General features: G+C 52.2%; 1 protein-coding gene across 1 annotated transcript; it reads right to left on the minus strand.

Annotated features, from left to right (window-relative positions):
• Positions 1 to 1,595: 1,595 nt before the first annotated feature.
• LOC147973527 (uncharacterized) lies at positions 1,596 to 2,576 on the minus strand. Its single transcript, XM_087524706.1, has one exon. The coding sequence runs from the start codon at positions 2,574 to 2,576 to the stop codon at positions 1,596 to 1,598; it is 981 nt and encodes a 326-aa protein (XP_087380832.1).
• Between the last annotated feature and the right edge of the window lie 19,112 nt (positions 2,577 to 21,688).

Genomic DNA, 21,688 nt, shown 5'->3' on the forward strand with positions numbered 1-21,688 from the left:
TGCCCACATTGGTCCCGGTTCTGGACTGAACCGGGACTAATGGGCTGGCTCGGCCTGGACCAAAGCCCTGTCTTCTACTAATGCGTCCTGGTCTCCGGTCGGCCCAATGGCGGTTGAGGTATGCGCGGGGTCGGGCTCTGCCGACGCAGAACAAAGCAAATAGGAAGGAAAACGCAAAATCTCGAAGCAAATATTACAAGCATATTGTTCTCACAATACCAAATGAAAAGTCTAAACGCCTCCACGAGGCCTGATGTATGTCGCAGGAATGAAACGAGAAGAATAGCCGCAGGTCACCTCTGGATGTCGCCTGCGGAAGGTGCTTCCCCATGGGCGACGATGTGCTCACCTTCACCACCAGCCGCAGGATCCGCGCCATCGCCAGACAGAGGATCAGAGACAAAGCCGCAGAAATTCCCCAGCAAAGCCTCCACTTGACCTTGAACAGCTGCGGCGGCAGCTTCACAGAGGTCTTCAGCTACATGCTCTAGCAGCTCGTCAAGGCGGGCGTTGGGGTCGCGGAGGTGCAGATGGCTGAGGACGCGAGTCAGTGCGGCTGAGGATACAACGTGAGCTTCTGCCTCTGCCATGGGACCGAGGCCCTCAACGACCTCCTCAAGCGCCTTCACCACGAGAGGAAGCAGCTGGGCGGGGCCGTCCTCATTAGTGTCCAGTGGCTTCTCTAGGCCATGCTCGTAGAGCGTCCTCAGCGCCTTGCGAGATCTCTTCTCGAGATCGGCGATGGCCACACGGTCTTCGGCCAGGACTCGCGCCTTGGACGCAAGATCGGCCTCCCTCGCCACCATCTTCTGCTCCAGCTCTTCCAACCGGTTGCGCTCGGCAGCCTGCTCCTTCCCCAGCTCCACCAGCTCAGCATCACGGTTCTTGACGGCTTCCTCCCGGGCCTTCATCACCTTCTCCTCTGCTTGGCGACGGCGTGCCTCTTTGGTGTGCTTGTCGCACAGGCTATTCAACTCGCCCTCCAGCGCCTGGCAGCGGTCACGGGCGGTCTTGGCTTCTTTTAGCGCCGCCTCGCGATCGGCTGCAGCACCGATGGCTCCTTGCTTCAACCTCTTGGAAGCCGCAGCAGCCTGGCCCAGCGCCGCGCATACCGTCGGGTCAGAATGAAGCCAACCGGAGGCCAACTCCAGGCGCCCAGCAACCAGCCGCGGGTCAGCGCTCAGGAGATCGGCCTGCAGTTGGGTCATCTCTGAAAGGGCACGCTCCAAGATGACAGGAGGAGCAGAAGGACCAGGAAGCGGAGATGCAGCAGTAGGAGGAAGCGACATCATCACTAGGGCTTGGGAGACTGCGGGTTCGGGAGCAGCTGGGACCTCGTCAGCCGCGCCAAGCACCGGCACTTCCGGAGCCAGCGGGGCTATGGGGGCTGATTCCACGCGGCGATGTTCCTCCTGGCCCCGCAAGGGCGACTGGGCTGGGGACACACGGACAATGTTGACTCCTTGCTCTTCGGAGGGAGGCACAGCCGCCGTACCCTCCTTCTTCCTCTTCGCCGAAGATGTCGGCCTGGTCAACCAAGGGCGAGCGTCAGGAAATAACAAGTACTAGCAGGAATAAAGCGAAGCTTGAGACACCTACCGGTCCATCGCGAGGTACTCCACCCTCCACTTGTGAAGCTTGAGGCCTGACAGCACTGGGGCCTGAGGGGCAGGGGCTCGGGCTCCGGTGGCGCCATGCGGTGCGGAGGCAGAACCAGATCCAGGTGTTGCGGTGGAGGTGGCCCCACGGTCCACCAGCGACGACCTACCCTTCGTCGGGACAAGGGGTTGCTCCTTCCCTCCTCGGTAGGCGTCGGCCTCGGCATCATCAGGAAGGGCGCGGAGAATCTCGGCCTTGCTAGGAGGGGAGGTCTCCCCCACCTCTTCTGGGGTCTCCTCCGGGTCTGCCTCCTCTTCCCCCTCTCCACGGGACTCGCCAGAAGACACCTCCACCGGTTTCTGCGCCGAAGGAGCTCCCGAAAACACTGGCGGCACCAGCCCGCGTGCATCAAAAGTCGGCCTGGAGGCGACGAATTCCTCCCGGTCCCTGCGTTGGAACAGGGGAATGAAGGCGCTAGGTGGGTACTCCTGATTGTCTCCGACTATGAGACACAGGACGGTGTCCAGTTCGTCGTCAGGCAGGTCCCCCGGCCTCAGGTGGGCCTTGTTTTCCCCTCCTTCAAGCTTCCAGAAGGGGCGCGCGCGCGCCTGGAGTGGGGTGACCCGCAGCGTCAAGAACTCCCTCAGGAGCATCGCTCCCGTTATTTTGGCCGCCCTCACATTGCCTGGCTTCAGGTCAGTCATCATCTGCTCCAACACTGACGATGCCCGCCCGTCGACAAGCTCCGCCCTGGGCCACTCCTTGCCTTGCCGGGGAGCCTCCGTCGGCAGCACCAGGCGCGGATGGGCGAGCTTGGAGTCCACCATGACCCATTTGGATCGAATGTTGTCGGCCCTCTTCCCAGTGCTCGAGTTTGAGTTGGCCTTGCCGGACGCAACGAAGTTGGCACATCCAGAGATGTGACCCTCGCTGACACAAAGGAAGAAGAAGTGGCGTAGGAGCGCCACGGACGGCATCACGCCCAGGTATGCCTCATAGTAGTAGGCAAAGATGGACAGGAGAAGAACAGAGTTGGGATGGAGATGCAACTCTTGCAGCCCATAGTGGTCAAGGACTACATAGAAGAAATCAGACAAGGGAGGAACCAACCCGACGGCAACGCTGCTCGAAAAGAAGGGAAAGAAGGTGCTCCCCTCAGGCTCCGGCTCGTCGGAGGCAAGCCGGAGCTCCGTCTTCCCCCACTCGTTGCTCTCCCCTGCCGTCAACAGGCGCACGGAGGCAAGGGTCTTCTCCGTGATAGTGGGCGCCTCAAGAGCGGGCTCGTACCAAGCCGGGGCCAAGGAAGTCTTAACCTTGCGCGGAGCCATGGGCGGCAGATGCGGAGCGAGGCCAGAGCAGACCTGTAGGTAGCGGCGACGAAGAGCAAGAAATGGGATCTGGAGAAAGGCAAGGTAGAAGCAATGAAGGCAAGTGCCGCCCGCGCCAGCCTTTTGTCAGGTCAAGCAGTTGCCAAGGCAACGCGGGGAAGCGGAGACGCCCACGTCCAATCAACCGCCACACGTCAGCTAAGGCCGCAGGCTTTTGGGGCCTGTGGTGCTCCGAACTTGACCCTTGGCTTCGCCGTGAAGCCAAGCCCGAGCGCACCTTGGGCCCAGGGGCTACTGTCGGTGTTCTGGGAACGGGGGTCCCCAGACTTGCCTGCCTGCGGCCCGCGGCGTGGCCGAGCCAGCAGGCCGTACGGCCCATCTTCACAAGCAAAGCATCCAAGACCCTCGTGAGGGGCCAAGCCTCGCAAGGCGGACGACGCAAGACCTCCTCTAGAGTGGCCTAGCTAGGCAGGCTCACGAGGAGTGGAGATATCAAGGTGAGGCAAACCTCACGAGGCTCTCGTGAGGTGAGCCATGACGATCGACACCACGCGGGCGCCAGCGTGCACAATGTCCTTGTTTCCTCTTTGGTGCAAAGGAGGCAAGCGCAATCGCAGAGTACCAAGGCCTCAGGCAAAGGTTGCCATTTTGGTGCAACAAGACCAAGACCATGGACTGCAAGACGGAGGTCATCACGGAGCCCAAGACGGCGTCACCACCAGAGCTTTGTGCAGGCGAAGACTACTTTTTTCAGGATAACTTGTACTAGCTGCCCCCCTTCAAATTAGCCCGCCATTGTTGGCTCCCTTCCCGCTTGATATTTTGGAAGAGGACCGGGGCCTCTATAAATAGGACTAGCCACCCTAGTAGGAGGGGGATTCATCTCATCTTAGCTGAGGAGACACACCACAAGCTCACACACGCAAGAACATCTCAACCTGAGGAGGTTGTTCTTCCCTTGTATTGTTCATCATCAGCCCTAGAGGCAATCCACCACCACACTGGAGTAGGGTATTACACCACAACGGTGACCCGAACCAGTATAAACCCCGTGTCTTTCTGTGCTGAGAGTTCGTCGAGTTTGTCCGTGAGATCTAGTGAGCTAGAGCGTTGATCGGTAGGAGGGAAAGACTTTGCACACACCCAGTGTTCGAACATTAAGGGTTTGCCGGAACCCCACTTCCGACACAGGCTGGTGAACAGGAGGCCAAAAGCCAACATGCGGCAGGCGAATGTGTGCTGACGTGGGTCAGGGATGAAAAGAACAAGCTGCAGGATTCCAATACCCTACTGGGCGAAGAACTAAAAGATATGCGAGCCCAGCTAGCTGACACCGTCAAGGAGAATAGGAGGCTACAAGGCGGTATATTCAGTATGCTTTTGACCTTACCTTTATGTAATTCAGCGAAGAAATGATCTGACAAATTTATGTCTGCAGTTATGTTGACTGGCCATCCCGAAGAAGAAATGTCTGGCTCTCAGGGCGACCTTTTGCAAGAGTTGTCCCAACTACACGAGCGAGCTCGGCAACCAATGCGGAGCATTGCCAAAGCTTTGTGTCCATCCACCTCTCCTCCAGGAAGTATGGACGAGCTTGTGAAGCTATTATAGGGAGCTCGGCGGCGCTTCCGATTATGGAAGATATCGGCCTGCCGAGAAGGTGCGCGAGAGGCCTGGGCCATGGTAAAAACACGATACACCATGCTTGATCTGAATCATATGGCCCGGGTCGAACCTCGGGGGTCAGATGGAAAAGAAATTCCACTTAGTCTGGTGTATGACCATGTAAAGATAGCCGCCAAGTATTCCCAACAGGATTGTAAGCTAGATAACCTGTTAGATGGCATAGAGGAAGAAGTTTTTGAGTCCAAGTGACTATGTACTTAAATTGACAAATTTGTCCCTAGCCGGATTGTAGAACGATTGTCATGGCAGACCTTTTCGCTTCGACCTCTGGACCCGAAGGCTCGGAGTGTTTTCGAATACCCGCTCAGTAATATAGACCGGGGCATGCGTGGAAACTGGGCGTAGGGGTCATACTTGCTTGAACAGACAAGTTTTATCTGGTTAGCTATGTTATATTACATGTTGACTGTAAGAAACATCTTCCAGGGAGAATAGTTCCGTTAAGGGCTCCTTTCCCTGGGCGGATATGCGTTAGTATGCATCTCCGAACTGTGATTGAAAATCGCAGTATATGTAACATCTCGGGGTTCATGGTGTGGTGAAGGTAAAATGTCTTTAGTTCACCGACCGAATATTCCCTTAAGAACGCTAGCTTTTGGCTTCACCCAGTCTGAGGTACAAGTCCGGATGACCTGGCTGTAACAATCGCAGAGGTGCTCCCTTTATGCCCTAGCCAAACAAATGGGAACGTAGGGCATAAGCACAGGAGCCAGGCAACCCAGCTTGGCAAAAACTTAAGTCATAACGATGCATATAATGGCGAAGAAAAGGTACGTATGCAGAAGAGTACACATATGTGTTTAGCTTGATGCTCGGAAAATAATAATAAGCTTCTGTAAAAGAAGCCCCCAGGTATTATGAGTGTATACATTTAAGGATGGGCACATCATAGGTGTGCGGTTTGGCCGCACAAGAGCTAAAGACCTAGAGAAAAATTAAAGAGGGTAAAAAATGAAAACAAAGGGAGAAGAAGACGACAAAGAGTACGGATCTAGGCGTAGAATCTTCAGAGTCTTGCGGCATTCCACGGGTTCGGCTCTAGGCGATTGTCAGATGCATCACGCAGGCGGTACGGTCCTCCAGTGAGAACCTCATCTATGATGAGGGACCCTCCCACTTGGGCTTGAGTTTGTCCTTTTTCTTTTCTGGCAAGCATAGAACGAGTTCACCAACATTATAAGTCTTGGCCCACACTTCTGTGCTTTGGTATTTGCGAGCTTGCTTTTGATAGAATGCAGAACAGGCTTTTGCAACGGCACGCTCCTCCTCCAGGGCATCCAGACTGTCCTGTCGATCGAGCTCGGCCTCTCTCTCTCTCTCTCTCTCTCTCTCTTCGTACATGTGCACTCGAGGTGAGTCATGAATGATGTCACAGGGCAAAACTACCTATGCGCCGTACACCATGAAGAATGGTGAGTATCCGGTAATGCGATTGGGCGTGGTCCGTAGCCCCTAGAGTACGGAGTTGAGCTCCTCAACCCAGTGCTTGTCTGATTCTTTCAACGACCGGACTAGTCTAGGCTTAATGCCTCTCATAATAAGACCATTAGCTCGTTTGACTTGACCGTTTGTTTGTGGATGATAGACTGAGGCGTAATCGAGTAGTGCCCAATTTAGCACACTAGGATTTCATTTCATCGGCTATGAAATTGGAGCCGTTATCGGTGATGATGTTGTGTGGGACACCATAACGGTGCACGACACCAGATATAAAGTCTATCATCGGTCCATCTTTGGCCGTTTTCACTGGTTTGGCATCTATCCACTTGGTGAATTTATCTACCATGACTAGCACATATTTTTTCTTATGGCTTCCTCCTTTAAGGGGTCCTACCATATCAAGCCCCCAGAACGCACAAGGCCAAGTAATGGGGATTGTTTGTAAAGCAATAGGCGGCATATGGCTTTGATTGGTGAAGAGCTGGCATTCGACACAACGTTGGACCCAGTCCTGTGCATCTGCTCGGGCTGTCGGCCAAAAGAAACATGTACGGAAGGCCTTACTTACAAGGGCCCAAGCTGCAGCATGGTGACCACCGAGACCAGCATGGATTTCAGCCAGGAGCTGCCGTCCCTCTTCTTCGGAGATACATCTTTCAAGGACTCCGGTAGCACTTTTCTTGTAGAACTCTCCATCATGGACCTTGTAGGCTTTCGAGCGTCGAACAATGTAGCGAGCCTCATTCTAGTCCTCAGGGACCTCTCGCCTATTAAGGTAGGCCAAGAAGGGTTTGGTCCATGGGGCAATTACTGCCATTATTATATGGGCCGATGGTGTTATTTCGGTGGCTGATCCCCCGATGATATCGGTATTGTGTTCGGGATCTGGGGATATAATTGAATCTGTACTGGTGTTGCCTCTCTAATCCTACCATACCACAGATGGCTTGAAGAGCCTTTCCAAAAAGATGTTAGGCGGGACGGGGTCATGCTTGGAGCCCATGCAAGCAAGGACATCCGCCGCTTGATTGCTTTCTCGAGCCACATGATGAAACTCGAGTCCCTCAAACCGAGCTGATATTTTGAGTACGGCGTTGCGATAGGCCGCCATCTTTGGATCCTTGGCATCGAAGTGTCCATTTCTTTGGGATATCACGAGATTTGAATCCCCGCGCACCTCCGGGCGTTGTATGCCTATGGAGGTAGCCATCGCACAGACCATGCAATAAGGCCTCATATTCGGCTAGATTGTTGGAGTCTGTGTATAATATTTAGAGTATGTACTGGACCGTGTCTCCAGTGGGGAATGTTAAAATGACACCTACTCCTAAACCGGCCAGCATTTTAGAGTCATCGAAGTACATGACCCAGTTGGAATATGTGTCGTACTCTTTAGGGAGTTCGGCCTCTGTCGATTCGGCGACGAAGTCGGCCAATACTGGGGATTTGATGGCCTGGCGTGGTTTGTATGTTATGTCGAATGGTAGGAGCTCAATAGCCCACTTGGCAATCCGACCCGTAGTGTCGCGGTTATTTATTATATCATTGAGTGGTACTTCGGAAGCCACCGTAATTGAACACTCTTGGAAGTAGTGTCGTATCTTCCGGGATGCCATGAATACCGCATATGCTCTCTTTTGGTAATGAGGGTACTGGGATTTGCATGGTGTGAGGAGAGTGGATACGTAGTATACCGGTTTCTGAAGTGGGAACTTTGTGTCCGTCCTCCTTTCACTCAACGACGAGCACTGCGCTCACCACCTGGTGTGTTGCAGAGATGTATAATAACATCGGTTCGCCGACGTTTGGCGCGGCCAGGATTGGGTTGCTCGCTAAAAGAACCTTTATTTCTTCCATCTCAGCCGTTGAAGCTTCCGTCCACTCGAAGTGGTCGGTACGTCGGAGAAGGAGATAAAGTGGTAATGCTTTTTCTCCTAGTCTGGAGACAAAGCGGCTTAAAGCTGCCACGCATCCGGCTAGTTTTTGGACCTGTTTAAGGTCTGTTGGTGTAGCCAATTGTGATAAAGCTCGGATTTTGGCTAGATTTGCCTCAATTCCTCTATTGGAAACGATGAAGCCCAGCAGTTTTCCGGTGGGAACGCTGAAAACACATTTTTCTGGATTGAGCTTGATGTCATACGTCTGGAGGTTGTCGAATGTGAGACGCGGGTCATCTATTAACGACTCGACATGCTTAGTCTTGATGACGACGTCATCCACATATGATTCAACTGTCTTGCCTATTTGTTTCTCCAGGCATATTTGAATCATGCGTTGGTAGGTGCCGTAGGCGTTTTTAAGCCCAAAGGGCATAGTGTTGAAGAAGAAAGGCCCGTATGGGGTGATGAATGCCGTTGCGGCTTGATCGGACTCCTTCATTTTGATTTGATGGTATCTGGAGTATGCGTCGAGGAAACATAGTGAGTCTTGTCCTGCGGTAGCATCAATAATCTGATCGATGCGGGGGAGGGGGAAGGGATCCTTAGGGCAAGCCTTATTGAGGTCTTTGAAATCGACGCACAGGCGCCAGGATTTGTCCTTCTTTGGCACCATCACCAGGTTTGCTAGCCAGTCCGGGTGTTTTATCTCTTTGATGAATCCGGCCTCGATTAACTTTCCTAGCTGCTCCCCCATGGCTTGTCGTTTAGGTTCGGAGAAGCGCCGTAGTGTTTGCTTGATCGGCTTATATCCCTTCAATATATTGAGGCTGTGTTCGGCCAGCCTGCATGGGATTCCTAGTATGTCAGAAGGGTGCCACGCGAATATGTCCCAGTTCTCGCGCGGGAACATTCGTAGTGCGGCGTCAACTGTTGGGTCCAGCTGTGCCAAGCTGTCTTCTTGGGGTCCGTCGGGTGGACTTGAAATTTGCCTATTTCGTCTGCTGGTTTGAAGGAGGTGGATTTGGGACGCTTATTAAGGATTACATTGTGCCTATCCATCATAGAGCGTAGTGCAGTTAACTCTTCGGCCTCGAGGGACTCAGACAGTGCCTCGAGGGCCAGGGATGGTGTTTTGTTTTCAGCGCGGAGGGCTATGTCCGGATAACTAGCAAGATTGATAATACCGTTGGGCCCGGGCATCTTGAGCTTCATATACCCATAATGAGGTTAGCTTGAAAGCGCGTGAATGCATCTCGCCCCAAAAGGGCGTGATATCCACTATTGAAAGGGGCCACTTGGAAGGTTATCACTTCGGACCGAGAGTTCTCCGGCGTGCCGAATACCACGTCGAGTGTAATTTTCCCCGCGCATCGTGCCTCCCGGCTAGGAATGATCCCTCGGAAGGTCGTATTACTATGCTCGATGCGGATCCTATCTATTTCCATTTTATTTAGTGTGTCCTCGTAGATAAGGTTTAGTGAGGGAGTCCTGGATTAGGGGGTGTTCGGATAGCCGGACTATACCTTCAGCCGGACTCCAGGACTATGAAGATACAAGATTGAAGACTTCGTCCCGTGTCCGGATGGGACTTTCCTTGGCTTGGAAGGCAAGCTTGGCGATGCGGATATTCAAGATCTCCTACCATTATAACCGACTTTGTGTAACCCTAACCCTCTCCGGTGTCTATATAAACCGGAGGGTTTTAGTCCGTAGGACAACTTCATGATACAACAACCATACCATAGGCTAGCTTTTAGGGTTTAGCCTCCTTGATCTCGTGGTAGATCTACTCTTGTACTACCCATATCATCAATATTAATCAAGCAGGACGTAGGGTTTTACCTCCATCAAGACGGCCCGAACCTGGGTAAAACATCGTGTTCCTTGCCTCCTGTTACCATCCGGCCTAGACGCACAGTTCGGGACCCCCTACCCGAGATCCGCCGGTTTTGACACCGACATTGGTGCTTTCGTTGAGAGTTCCTCTGTGTCATTGCTTTTAGGCCCGATGGCTCCTTCGATCATCAACAACGATGTAGTCCAGGGTGAGACTTTTCTCCCCAGACAGATCTTTGTCTTCGGCGGCTTCGCACTGCGGGCCAATTCGCTTGGCCACCTTGAGCAGATCGAAAGCTATGCCCCTGGCCATCAGGTTAGGTTTGGAAGCCTAAACTACACGACTGACATCCGCGGGGACTTGATCTTCGACGGATTCGAGCCACAGCCAAGCGCGCCGCACTATCTCGATGGGCGTGATATAGCTCTGCCGCCGAACAGCGCCTTGGAGGCCACACACGCATCGGTTCCGACCATTGATTCGAAGCCTACTGCGCCGATCGAGGATCAGTGGTTGGATGCTGCCTCGGGGGCTGCGATCTCATAGGCGATCGAGCCGAACTCCAGCCCCGCACTCTGCATGGCCCGTGACTCCGAGGAGCCGGATTCCTCTTCGAACTCCGAGCCCCCCGCGCCCCTGCCGATCGAATCCGATTGGGCGCCAATAATGGAGTTCACCGCCGCGGACATCTTTCAGCACTCGCCCATCGGCGACATCCTGAATTCTCTAAAGTCTCTCTCTTTATCAGGAGAGCCCTGGCCGGACTACGGTCAGCAAGGTTGGGATACGGACAATGAAGAAATTCAAAACCCACCCACCACCCACTTCGTAGCCACTGTCGACGACTTAACCGACATGCTTGACTTCGACTCCAAAGACATCGACGGCATGGACGACGATGCAGGAGACGAACAAGAACCAGCATCTGTAGGGTGCTGGAAGGCCACCTCATCATATGACATATATATGGTTGACACTCCAAAGGATGGAGATGGCGATGGAACAACGGGGGACGATACCTCTAAGAAACAGCCCAAGCGCCGGCGTCAGCGGCGCCGCTCTAAATCCCGCCAAAGCAAAAACGGTGATTCCGGCACGGGAGATAATACTACTCTGGATAGCACCGAAGAACACCCCCTCCAGCAAGATTAAGCACAGGAGGACAGAGAAGCCAGCCCTCATGAGAGGGCGGCAGACCAAGAGGTTGAGGACGATAATTATACGCCTCCCTCCGAAGACGAGGCAAGCCTCGACGACGACGAGTTCGTCGTGCCAGAGGATCTCGCCGAACAAGAGCGTTTTAAACGCAGGCTTATGGCCACGGCAAGCAGCCTCAAGAAAAAGCAGCAACAGCTTAGAGCTGATCAGGATTTGCTAGCTGACAGATGGACTGAAGTCCTTGCGGCCGAAGAGTATGAACTCGAACGCCCCTCCAAGAGTTACCCAAAGCGCAGGCTACTACCCCGATTAGAGGAGGAAGCACCTACATCACCAGCGCATGACATGGCCGACCGGCCACCTCGTGGACGCGACAGAGAGGCCTCTTGGCCCTCCACTCAAGCCATGCCCCGACGCCGCGTCAAGCATACTAAGGCACGGCAAAATGCGCCCGACCTGCGCGACATACTGGAGGACAAGGCAAGGCAAACAAGATCGATCTACGGATCACGCAGGCGCCCCAAGGCACGTGACGGTGATCGTCACTCCGGATGCAATAAATCCGGCCGGGCCGAACTCAACAGAGAAAGCTCCTTCGAGCTGCGTCGTGATATAGCCCAATACAGAGGCGCAGCACACCCACTATGCTTCACAGATGATGTAATGGATCATAAAATCCCTGAGGGCTTCAAACCCGTAAACATCGAATCGTATGATGGCACAACAGATCCTGCGGTATGGATCGAGGATTATCTCCTTCATATCCACATGGCCCGCGCTGATGATATACACGCCATCAAATACCTCCCACTCAAACTTAAGGGACCGGCCCGGCATTGGCTTAACAGCTTGCCAGCAGACTCAATCGGTTCTTGGGAGGACCTGGAAGCCGCATTCCTTGGCAACTTCCAGGGCACTTATGTGCGACCACCGGACGCCGATGACCTAAGCCACATAATTCAGCAGCGAGAGGAATCAGCCAGGCAATTCTGGACACGGTTCCTAACAAAGAAAAACCAGATAGTCGACTGTCCGGACGCAGAGGCCTTAGCCGCCTTCAAGCATAATATCCGTGACGAGTGGCTTGCCTGGCACCTGGGACAGGAAAAGCCGAAATCTATGGCAGCCCTCACGACACTCATGACCCGCTTTTGCGCGGGAGAAGACAGCAGGCTAGCTCGCAGCAACAATTTAACCAAGAACCCTGGTAATTCGAATACCAAGGACAAAAGCGACAGGTCGCGTCGGAACAAACAAAAGCGCCGCGTTAACAGCGACAGCAACGAGGATACGGCAGTTAATGCCGGATTCCGAGGCTACAAATCCGGTCAACGGAAAAAGCCATTCAAAAGAAATACTCAGGGCCCGTCCAGTTTGGACCGAATACTCGACCGCTTGTGCCAGATACATGGCACCCCCGAAAAGCCAGCCAATCACACCAACAGGGATTGTTGGGTGTTCAAGCAGGCAGGCAAGTTAAGAGCCGAAAACAAAGACAAGGGGCTGTATAGCGACAACGAGGAGGAGCCCAGGCCGCCGAACAACGGTGGACAGAAGGGATTTCCCCCGCAAGTGCAGACGGTGAACATGATATATGCAACCCACATCCCCAAGAGGGAGCGGAAGCGTGCGTTACGGGACGTATATGCGATGGAGCCAGTCGCCCCAAAGTTCAACCCATGGTCCTCCTGCCCGATCATCTTTGATCGAAGGGACCACCCCACTAGCATCTGTCACGGTAGCTTCGCCGCGTTGGTTCTAGACCCAATCATTGATGGATTTCATCTCACAAGAGTCCTCATGGACGGCGGCAGCAGCCTGAACCTGCTTTACTAGGATACAGTGCGAAAAATGGGCATAGATCCCTCGAGGATCAAGCCCACCAAAACGACCTTTAAAGGCATCATACCAGGTGTAATAGCCAACTGTACAGGCTCATTCACACTGGAAGTGGTCTTCGGATCTCCGGATAACTTCCGAAGCGAGGAGTTAATCTTCGACATAGTCCTGTTCCGAAGTGGCTATCACGCACTGCTCGGGCCAACCGCATTCGCAAAATTCAACGCGGTACCGCACTATGCATACCTCAAGCTCAAGATGCCAGGCCCTAGAGGAGTAATCACGGTCAATGGGAACACTGAACGCTCCCTCCGAACGGAGGAGCACACGGCAGCGCTCGCAGCAGAAGTACAAAGCAGCCTCTCTAGGCAGTTCTCCAGTTCAGCCTTCAAAAAGCCGGACACTGTCAAGCGCGCCCGGAGTACCCTACAACAAGACCACCTGGCACGTTCTGAGCTAGCGTAGCAATGCGGCCCCAACCCTAGCCCTCGCGATATAGCAAAACCAGTGCTTCGCGTACATAACTACGCTCTTGAAATACCATGGGCACAGGGCAAGGGGCACTATCACGGCACGCCCAAAATACGGCTTAAACCACACCAGGGGCTGCCGGATTCCTTTCTTTTTCTTTTTTTCTCTTACTCTCACGACTCCATACTTCGGATGACCCGTTCGGCAATTCAACTGCCGCACAAACGATGCAAGATCCAGGAAAGCAGACAAGCCACACCACATTATGGAACTCCCAGGTGGTCTCTATTGCGAGCAGTATACCTGTTTTTTAATACAATTCCGCAGCCTGCCCCTGGCCAGGACATGTTAAATAGTCCAATTTCTTTTGCTTATCGCACTATTTGTATCGTTCCTCTTTCATAGCAGCCTTTATATAAACAATGCATAGCTTTTTGTCTATTTTTGCATTATCCTCTTTTTATATATATGTTTATCAATAACATGTTGCATCCGTACACTGTGGTACGGCAAAAATACGCCAGGGGCTTCAGTACCCATCAATATGGCGTGAGAAGTCTGAACACTTTCACAAGGGTGGCACCCCAAACTTATAGCACTATATGCATCGGCTCCGAATCATGATTTGGATCAATAGTTGGGTTTGCCCGGCTCCTATGTTTTGGTGCCTTACGTTCCGCTATATCGGCTAAGGTAGCACTAGGAGAACTACTGCGATTGTGCCTAGTTGAGCTGGGCTGAGCACCTCAGTAGAGAAAGCTAAAATTGACTGTCATGATGAGGCGAGAGACCGGTCACTGTTCGAGAGGTTTTTCGAGTTCTTAAAGACTTATGCCGCTTCGAGCGAGGAACCGGCTTTGTCCGGCCAAGGCGTGGATAGCGCCCCGAACTCGGTCTTCCGAATACTAGGGGCTTCGCCGAAATTTAAAATTATAGAGTTCTATGGCTAAGTGAGAGTGTTCAAGCATTATAGTCCGATTGCCTTGTTCGTTGTGCTGAGCGCCTCCCTCGACGGACCCAATCATGGGAAAAAGAGCGCTCAGGTTTATCCCGAACACCCCAGCACTAGTGGCATGGGGGCAGAAGTCGACGACTGGCCATCTCTCAATTTTTTGATAAACAGCCGCACAGAAAGTAATATTTTGAATTCAAGCATTGCTTAGCGCATATGAACAAGTTTTCAGCGCACAGGATAACACGAGCGAGTTCATTCAAAAATTACATCCTTGGTGCATTCATCCGCCATAAGGCGGGCACCGGCCAGAACATCCTTGTAATAGTTCTCGGGCTTGCGATGCTCCTTCCCCGGCAGCGGCCCATCCCTCGCAAGCTTCTCACCGTCCAGCTTACCCCAGTGCACCTTTGCACGGGCAAGGGCCCTACAGGCACCTTCAATGCAGACGGAGCGCTTGATGACCTCGAACCTTGGACAAGCCTCCACCAGCCGCCGCACCTGTCCGAAGTAGCTCCCAGGAAGGGCCTCTCCAGGCCACAGCCGAACTATGAAGCCCTTCAGGGCCTGTTCGGCCGCCTTGTGGAGCTTGACCAGCTGCTTCAGCTGGTCACTCAAGGGCACAGGATGTCCGGCCTCAGCGTACTGAGACCAGAACACCTTCTCTGTCGAGCTACCTTCCTCGGCTCGGTAGAATGCGGCGGCATCGGATACGCTGCGGGGAAGATCTACGAATGCCCCTGGAGAGCTCCGGATTCGGGTAAGTAACAAGTAGTTTACTTTTATATGTCTGCTTTGCATAGAGAATGCCTTACCCGCCGCTATCTTTTTCACTGCATCCAATTCCTGGAGGGCCTTCTGGGCTTCGGCCTTGGCAGATTTGGCAGTTTTAAGGGCCGCAGCAAGCTCGGACGCTCGCGTCTTCGAGTCGAGCTCTGAACTCTCATGTTTTTTCATGAGAGCCTGAAGCTCTTGCTGCACCTCGCTGACCTGTGCCTCAAATTTCTCCCGCTTGGTGCGCTCCGTGGCCGCTCTCTTCTAGGCCTCGAACAGCGCCTGCTTGAGGGTCGCCACCTCAGTTGTGGCCCCTACAATAAGCAGTATACTCCTGTCATTTTTTGCAATTGCGTCTTCTTATAGGCATTTTTTCTATAAGGTATCTCTTACCTTCTTTCTCCTCGAGCTACCGCTTGGCAAGGCCGAGCTCTTGCTCGGTCCGCTCGAGGCCCTGCTTCAGGGCACCCACCTCCGCAATCAGTGCGGCGGTGGCCAGCAGCGAAGCCTGCATACGTATATTGACTCCTTTTTAGTTAGACTCCTGGGATATTTAATAGATCCTCTATTCGGCTTTTCTTTCCGAACGCCAAACAGAGCATCAGGGGCTACTGTCTATGCGGTAATATTTTTACATATTTCTACTTACCTCAAAGCCTGTTAGAAGACTAGCACAAGCTTCAGTAAGTCCGCTTTTGGCGGACCGAACCTTCTGGACCACCGTACTCATGATGGTACGGTGCTCCTCGTCGATGGAGGCGCCCTTAAGCACCTCCAGCAGATTGTCCGGCGCCTCCGGTTGGACGGAGGATGCCGGCTCAATAGGCTTGCTCCTCTTGGCAGGAGTTCGCCTGCCGCGGTCCGGAACCGTTGATTATTCCGGCGCAGTGTCTGGCTTAAAGCCGAACTTGGAGCCCTGGGGGGTCTTGTCCCCTTTACTCCTGGAGTCTGGGAGGTCGCCTCGCGGCTCCTCCTGGACCACCTCCTCTTGCCCCAGAGCTTGTCGCGATGCCACTTCGGCGACATCCGCAACACAGGGGGAGGCAGCGGGCGGAACTGAATTCATGTCCGATGAATCCAGGGAGCCGCTCGACGACTCGTCGAGCCCGTTCTTGGGCGGGCTGCATGATTATATTCGACATTAGGGAAAGCTGCGCAACAAAAGGAATATCATGAGTTACTCTGGTATCCAAACACTTACGATTTCGCCGGACGCTTGGCCCTGTCCAGCCACTCCTCTTCGTCCTCGTCGGCGTCGGGGGCATAGTCCGGTGGAGGGGTTTTCCTCTTCTTGGACCCTTCGGCCTCCCCTACTAGGGCGACCTTCCTCTTCTTTCCTCCCCCCACTGGAGGGGGAGAGGTCTCTTCTTCCTCCTCCTCGTCTTCACGGGAGGAGTGCGTCTCGGACTCATCAAACGACGAGTCCGACACCACCATATGCCGGGAACTCTTTAGAGTCCCCGTGGCCTTCTTCTTCTTGGCCTTCTTCTCCGGCACCACATAAGGTGCCAGAACCAGCAGCTTCACTAGGAGAGCAGGGGCTGGGTCTTCGGGCAAGGGAGCCGGACTGTTAATCAGTCCGGACTTCGCCTGCCAATCATGTCAAAGGTGAGGGAGTTTAGATCCCGCATAGAGTCAAACTATGAAGAAAACATAACATCCTGTAAAAGATGAAAATATTTTACCTCGCCAGCAGGACGCTGCGAGCTAAATCCACGGTCTTCGGAAGCGGATGTGGGAACCTCGGCGCCTTTGGTTAGCCCCTTCCAGACATCTTTGTACGTCGTGTCGAAGAGCCTGCTCAGAGTTCGGTGCTGCGCCGGGTTGAACTCCCACAAATTGAAGTCCCGTTCTTGACACGGAAGGATCCGGTGGACGAGCATGACCTGGACTATGTTGACAAGCTTGAGCTGCTTGTTCACCAGGGACTGGATGCATTTTTGCAGTCCGGTCACCTCTTCTTCATCGCCCCACGACAAGCCCGTCTCCTTCCAGGACGTGAGCCGCGTAGGTGGTCCGGATCAGAATTCGTGGGCTGCGATCCACTTCGGATCGCGTGGCTCGGTGATGTAAAACCACCCTGACTGCCACCCCTTCAAGGTCTCCACAAAGGAGCCCTCGAGCCATAGGACGTTGGCTATTTTGCCCGCCATGGCACCTCTGCACTGCGCCTGGTTGGCGCGCACCACCTTTGGCTTGACATTGAAGGTCTTGAGCCAGAGGCCGAAATGGGGACGGATGCAGAGGAAAGCCTCGCACACGACGATAAACGCCGAGATATTGAGGATGAAGTTCGGGGCCAGATTATGGAAATCTAGGACATAGTAGAACATGAGCCTGTGGACAAATGGGTAGAGAGGAAAACCCAGTCCGTGGAGGAAGTGGGGAAGAAATACTACCCTCTCATGGGGCCTCGGGGTGGGGAGAAGCTGCCCCTCCTCAGGAAGCCGGTGCGCGATGTCTTTGGACAGGTATCCGGCCTTCCTTAGCCTTTTGACATGGCCCTCCGTGACGGAGGAGACCATCCACTTGCCTCCCGCTAAGGACATTGTTGGAGAAGGTTGAGGTAGGAAGTGCGGGCTTGGGCGCTAGAGCTCGGGTGCGCAGAAGATGGATATGCAAAGGAGGAAGAAGGCGTAGGTAAAAAGGTGGATCCTTATCCCCTTATATGAGCGGATGCGACTATGCGTCCCCACCAGCCTAGTAAAACTCGCTTGCCTCCCAAGCGCCGTGATAAATGGCGCGGTTGGGTTACCCACGTCCGTATTGATGAGAATCCCGTAAATGGGGGACACGATCTCTGCTTTGACAAGACGTGCTAAGGAAACCGCCTCGCAAAACACGCTGAGGTGGAAAAGTGAAAACGATTCAAATGAAGGCTTGGCCGTAGTGTGATGTCATGCTGTGGAATATGTCAGCAGATTAGATTTGTGTTAATATTATTCTCTCTGTGGCAATACGTGGAAACTTATTTTGCAGAGCCGGACACTACTCTTGGTGTTTACAAACTTTTATGAAGAATTTGGAGGAGGAACCCGCCTTGCAATGCCGAAGACAATCTACACGCCGGACTCGTCATCATTGAAGCCTGGTTCAGGGGCTACTGAGGGAGTCCTGGATTAGGGGTTGTTCGGGTAGCCGGACTATACCTTCAGCCGGACTCCAGGACTACGAAGATACAAGATTGAAGACTTCGTCCCATGTCCGGATGGGACTTTCCTTGGCGTGGAAGGCAAGCTTGGCGATGCGAATATTCAAGATCTCCTACCATTGTAACCGACTTTGTGTAACCCTAACCCTCTCCGGTGTCTATATAAACCGGAGGGTTTTAGTCCGTAGGACAACTTCATCATACAACAACCATACCATAGGCTAGCTTTTAGGGTTTAGCCTCCTTGATCTCGTGGTAGATCTACTCTTGTACTACCCATATCATCAATATTAATCAAGCAGGACGTAGGGTTTTACCTCCATCAAGAGGGCCCGAACATGGGTAAAACATCATGTTCCTTGCCTCCTGTTACCATCCGGCCTAGACGCACAGTTCGGGACCCCCTACCCGAGATCCGCCGGTTTTGACACCGACATTTAGTCTGTTGCCGCCGTCCATGAGCACTTTAGTGACACGAAAGCCATCCACAATTGGGTTGAGGACCAAGGCGGCTGGTGCCCGGACTGACCGTATTTTTGGTTTGTCACTGGCGTTCAAAGTTATGGCCGTGTCGTTCCAAGGATTTATTGTTGCGACTTGGCAGACTTCGGCGAGGTCGCGGAGTGCCCTCTTGCGCCGATTGTTTGAAGCGAAAGTCCCAAAGACTGTCAATACTATGTGGTCGTCGTATTCCGGGGGGAGTTACTCCGCGGTGTTTTTGGTGAGGATATCCTCGCCGCTCTTGGCCACTTGCCGGAGTATCCAACATGCTCTAAGTCTATGGGTTGGTACGGTATCCGGTGTCGTGTGTATTTTTCATGGCCTATCGAGCCATCCCTCTAGAACGGTTCTGCGTCCCGTAATAGGTTTAGTTTTATTTACTATGGGTTCGGGTGCCCCGCGAGGGTGCATCCGTTTTGCTCGCCCGAGGGGTCGGGTGGAGACCGGTGGCTCCCAGCAAGCTGTCTAAGTTTTCCAAGCACTTTCCATTGCATAGTACTTCTGTACTATAGTTGCCAAGTCCGTGAAGTGTAATACGCGACGGCGGTTGATGGCGTTGAGGATTCCTTCGTCCGTGCAATTATTGCAGAACACTGAAATCGCATCCTCGTCGCGGCAATCTTTAATCTTGTCTTTGACAAGGAGGGACCTGACGCAAAAGTGATGGACTATTTCCTGAGACTGCTGTCGTATCCATGTGAGGTCGCATATATCCGGATGACCAGAATTTCTCGTTGAATATTGCATGTGGTGGGGGGGTGGATTTAAATTTGAACCCTGGCCCAATTTGGAGTTTGGATTTTGAGAAGTTTCCAAGCTTATTAGTTAGGGTTCCGGGATGTCCAATGATTTTCCGGGCCCCATGCCCGATTCCGGATTCGAAGGGCTTGGAGTGTCATTCCGCAGACAGGTATCCAGTTCTTCGAGCTTAGAAATCCGAACATAGTTCGTATTTAGCATAGGGGAAGAATTATTGTTTTGCTCTTCTACGACATGTATCTGATGGGTGATCGGCGGAGATTTGATTTCTCTCTGATGGGGTTTAAGCCCAATCTGATCATAGTCAGTAGCGACCCCCATGGCAGCGATATGATCCAGGAGTTTGTTTAAAGACGAACACTCCGCCGGATCCATCCGTCTGGAGTATTCGGAGTCAACACGGAGGTGATTTTTGATGACCCGAGAAGTCATCATCGGCTTAACGGCCGAACGGGCGGTCATGGAAAAGCCGCCCAATCGGAGGGATTGGCCTGAGGCCAGAGCTCCTCCGGAGGTGATACCGTCTTTGATAACAAGGCGAGCCATCAACCCTAACTTCGACGTCACAGTGGAACTCCCAATGAAAGCACCAATGTTGGTGTCAAAACCGGCGGATCTCAGGTAGGGGGTCCCGAACTGTGCGTCTAAGCTCGATGGTAACAGGAGGCAGGGGACACGATGTTTTACCCAGGTTCGGGCCCTCTTGATGGAGGTAATACCCTACATCCTGCTTGATTTATCTTGATGAGTATGAGGATTACAAGAGTTGATCTACCACGAGATCATTGTGGCTAAACACTAGAGGTCTAGCCTGTGTGATTGTGATTGTCTCTACGGACAAAACCCTCTAGTTTATATAGACACCAGAGGGCCTTAGGGTTATACAAAGTCGGTTACACAGAAAGGAAATAATACATTCGGACTCCTAGCTTGCCGCCCACGCGAAGGAGAGTCCCATCTGGACACGGGAGGAAGTCTTCTATCTTGTATCCTTATGGCCCAATAGTCCGGCCCATGTCACACAGGCCGGACGCCCGAGGACCCCATAATCTAGGACTCCCTCAATTGGTACACAAATTACCCAGGTTTTCCTAATTGTTCAGAAATTTTGGAGTTACAGAAGTATTAGAAATATCCAGATTGCTATAGACTGTTCTGTTTTTGACAGATTCGGTTTTCTATGTGTTGTTTGCTTATTTTGATGAATCTATGGGTATTATCGCGGGGGGTATGAACCATGGAAAAGTTGGAATACAGTATATATTACACCAATATAAATAAAGAATGAGTTCACAATAGTAACAAAAGTGGTGATTTTTTTATACTAATGGAGCTTATGTGATTTTCTGTTGAGTTTTGTGTTGTGAAGTTTTCAAGTTTTGGGTAAGGATTTGATGGACTATGGAATAAGGAGTGGCAAGAGCCTAAGCTTGGGGATGCCCAAGGCACCCCAAGGTAATATTCAAGGGCAACCAAGAGCCTAAACTTGGGGCTGCCCCGGAAGGCATTCCCTCTTTCGTCTTCATCTATCGGTAACTTTACTTGAGGCTATATTTTTATTCACCACATGATATGTGTTTTGCTTGGAGCGTCTTGTATATTTGAGTCTTTGCTTTTTAGTTTGCCACAACCATCCTTGTTGTACACACCTTTTTGTGAGAGACACGCATGAATCGTGATTTATTAGAATACTCTATGTGCTTCACTTATATCTTTTGAGCTAGCCAATTTTGCTCTAGTGCTTCACTTATATCTTTTTAGAGCACGGCGGTGGTTTTATTTTATAGAAATTGATGAACTCTCAGGCTTCACTTACATTATTTTGAGAGTCTTTTAACAGCATGCTAATTTGCTTTAGTTCTAAATTTAGTCCTCATATGATAGGCATCCAAGAGGGATATAATAAAAACTTTTATATAAAGTGCATTGAATACTATAAGAAGTTTGATTCCTTATTATTGTTTTGAGATATGAAGATGGTGATATTAGAGTCATGCTAGTGAGTAGTTGTGAATTTGAGAAATACTTGTGTTGAGGATTGTGAGTCCCGTAGCATGCACGTATGGTGAACCGTTATGTAACGAAGTTGGAGCATGAGATATTTTTTATTGTCTTCCTTATGAGTGGCGGTCGGGGACGACTGATGGTCTTTTCCTACCAATCTATCCCCCTAGGAGCATGCGCGTAGTACTTTGTTTCAATGACTAATAGATTTTTGCACTTAGTATGTGAGTTCTTCATGACTAATGTTGAGTCCATGGATTATACGCACTGTCACCCTTCCACCATTGCTAGCCTCTCTAGTATCGCGTA

This window comes from Triticum urartu, chromosome 5A, assembly GCF_056163025.1.
Source record: "Triticum urartu cultivar PI428250 chromosome 5A, HENAU_Tu73, whole genome shotgun sequence".
Classification (NCBI taxonomy): domain Eukaryota; kingdom Viridiplantae; phylum Streptophyta; class Magnoliopsida; order Poales; family Poaceae; genus Triticum; species Triticum urartu.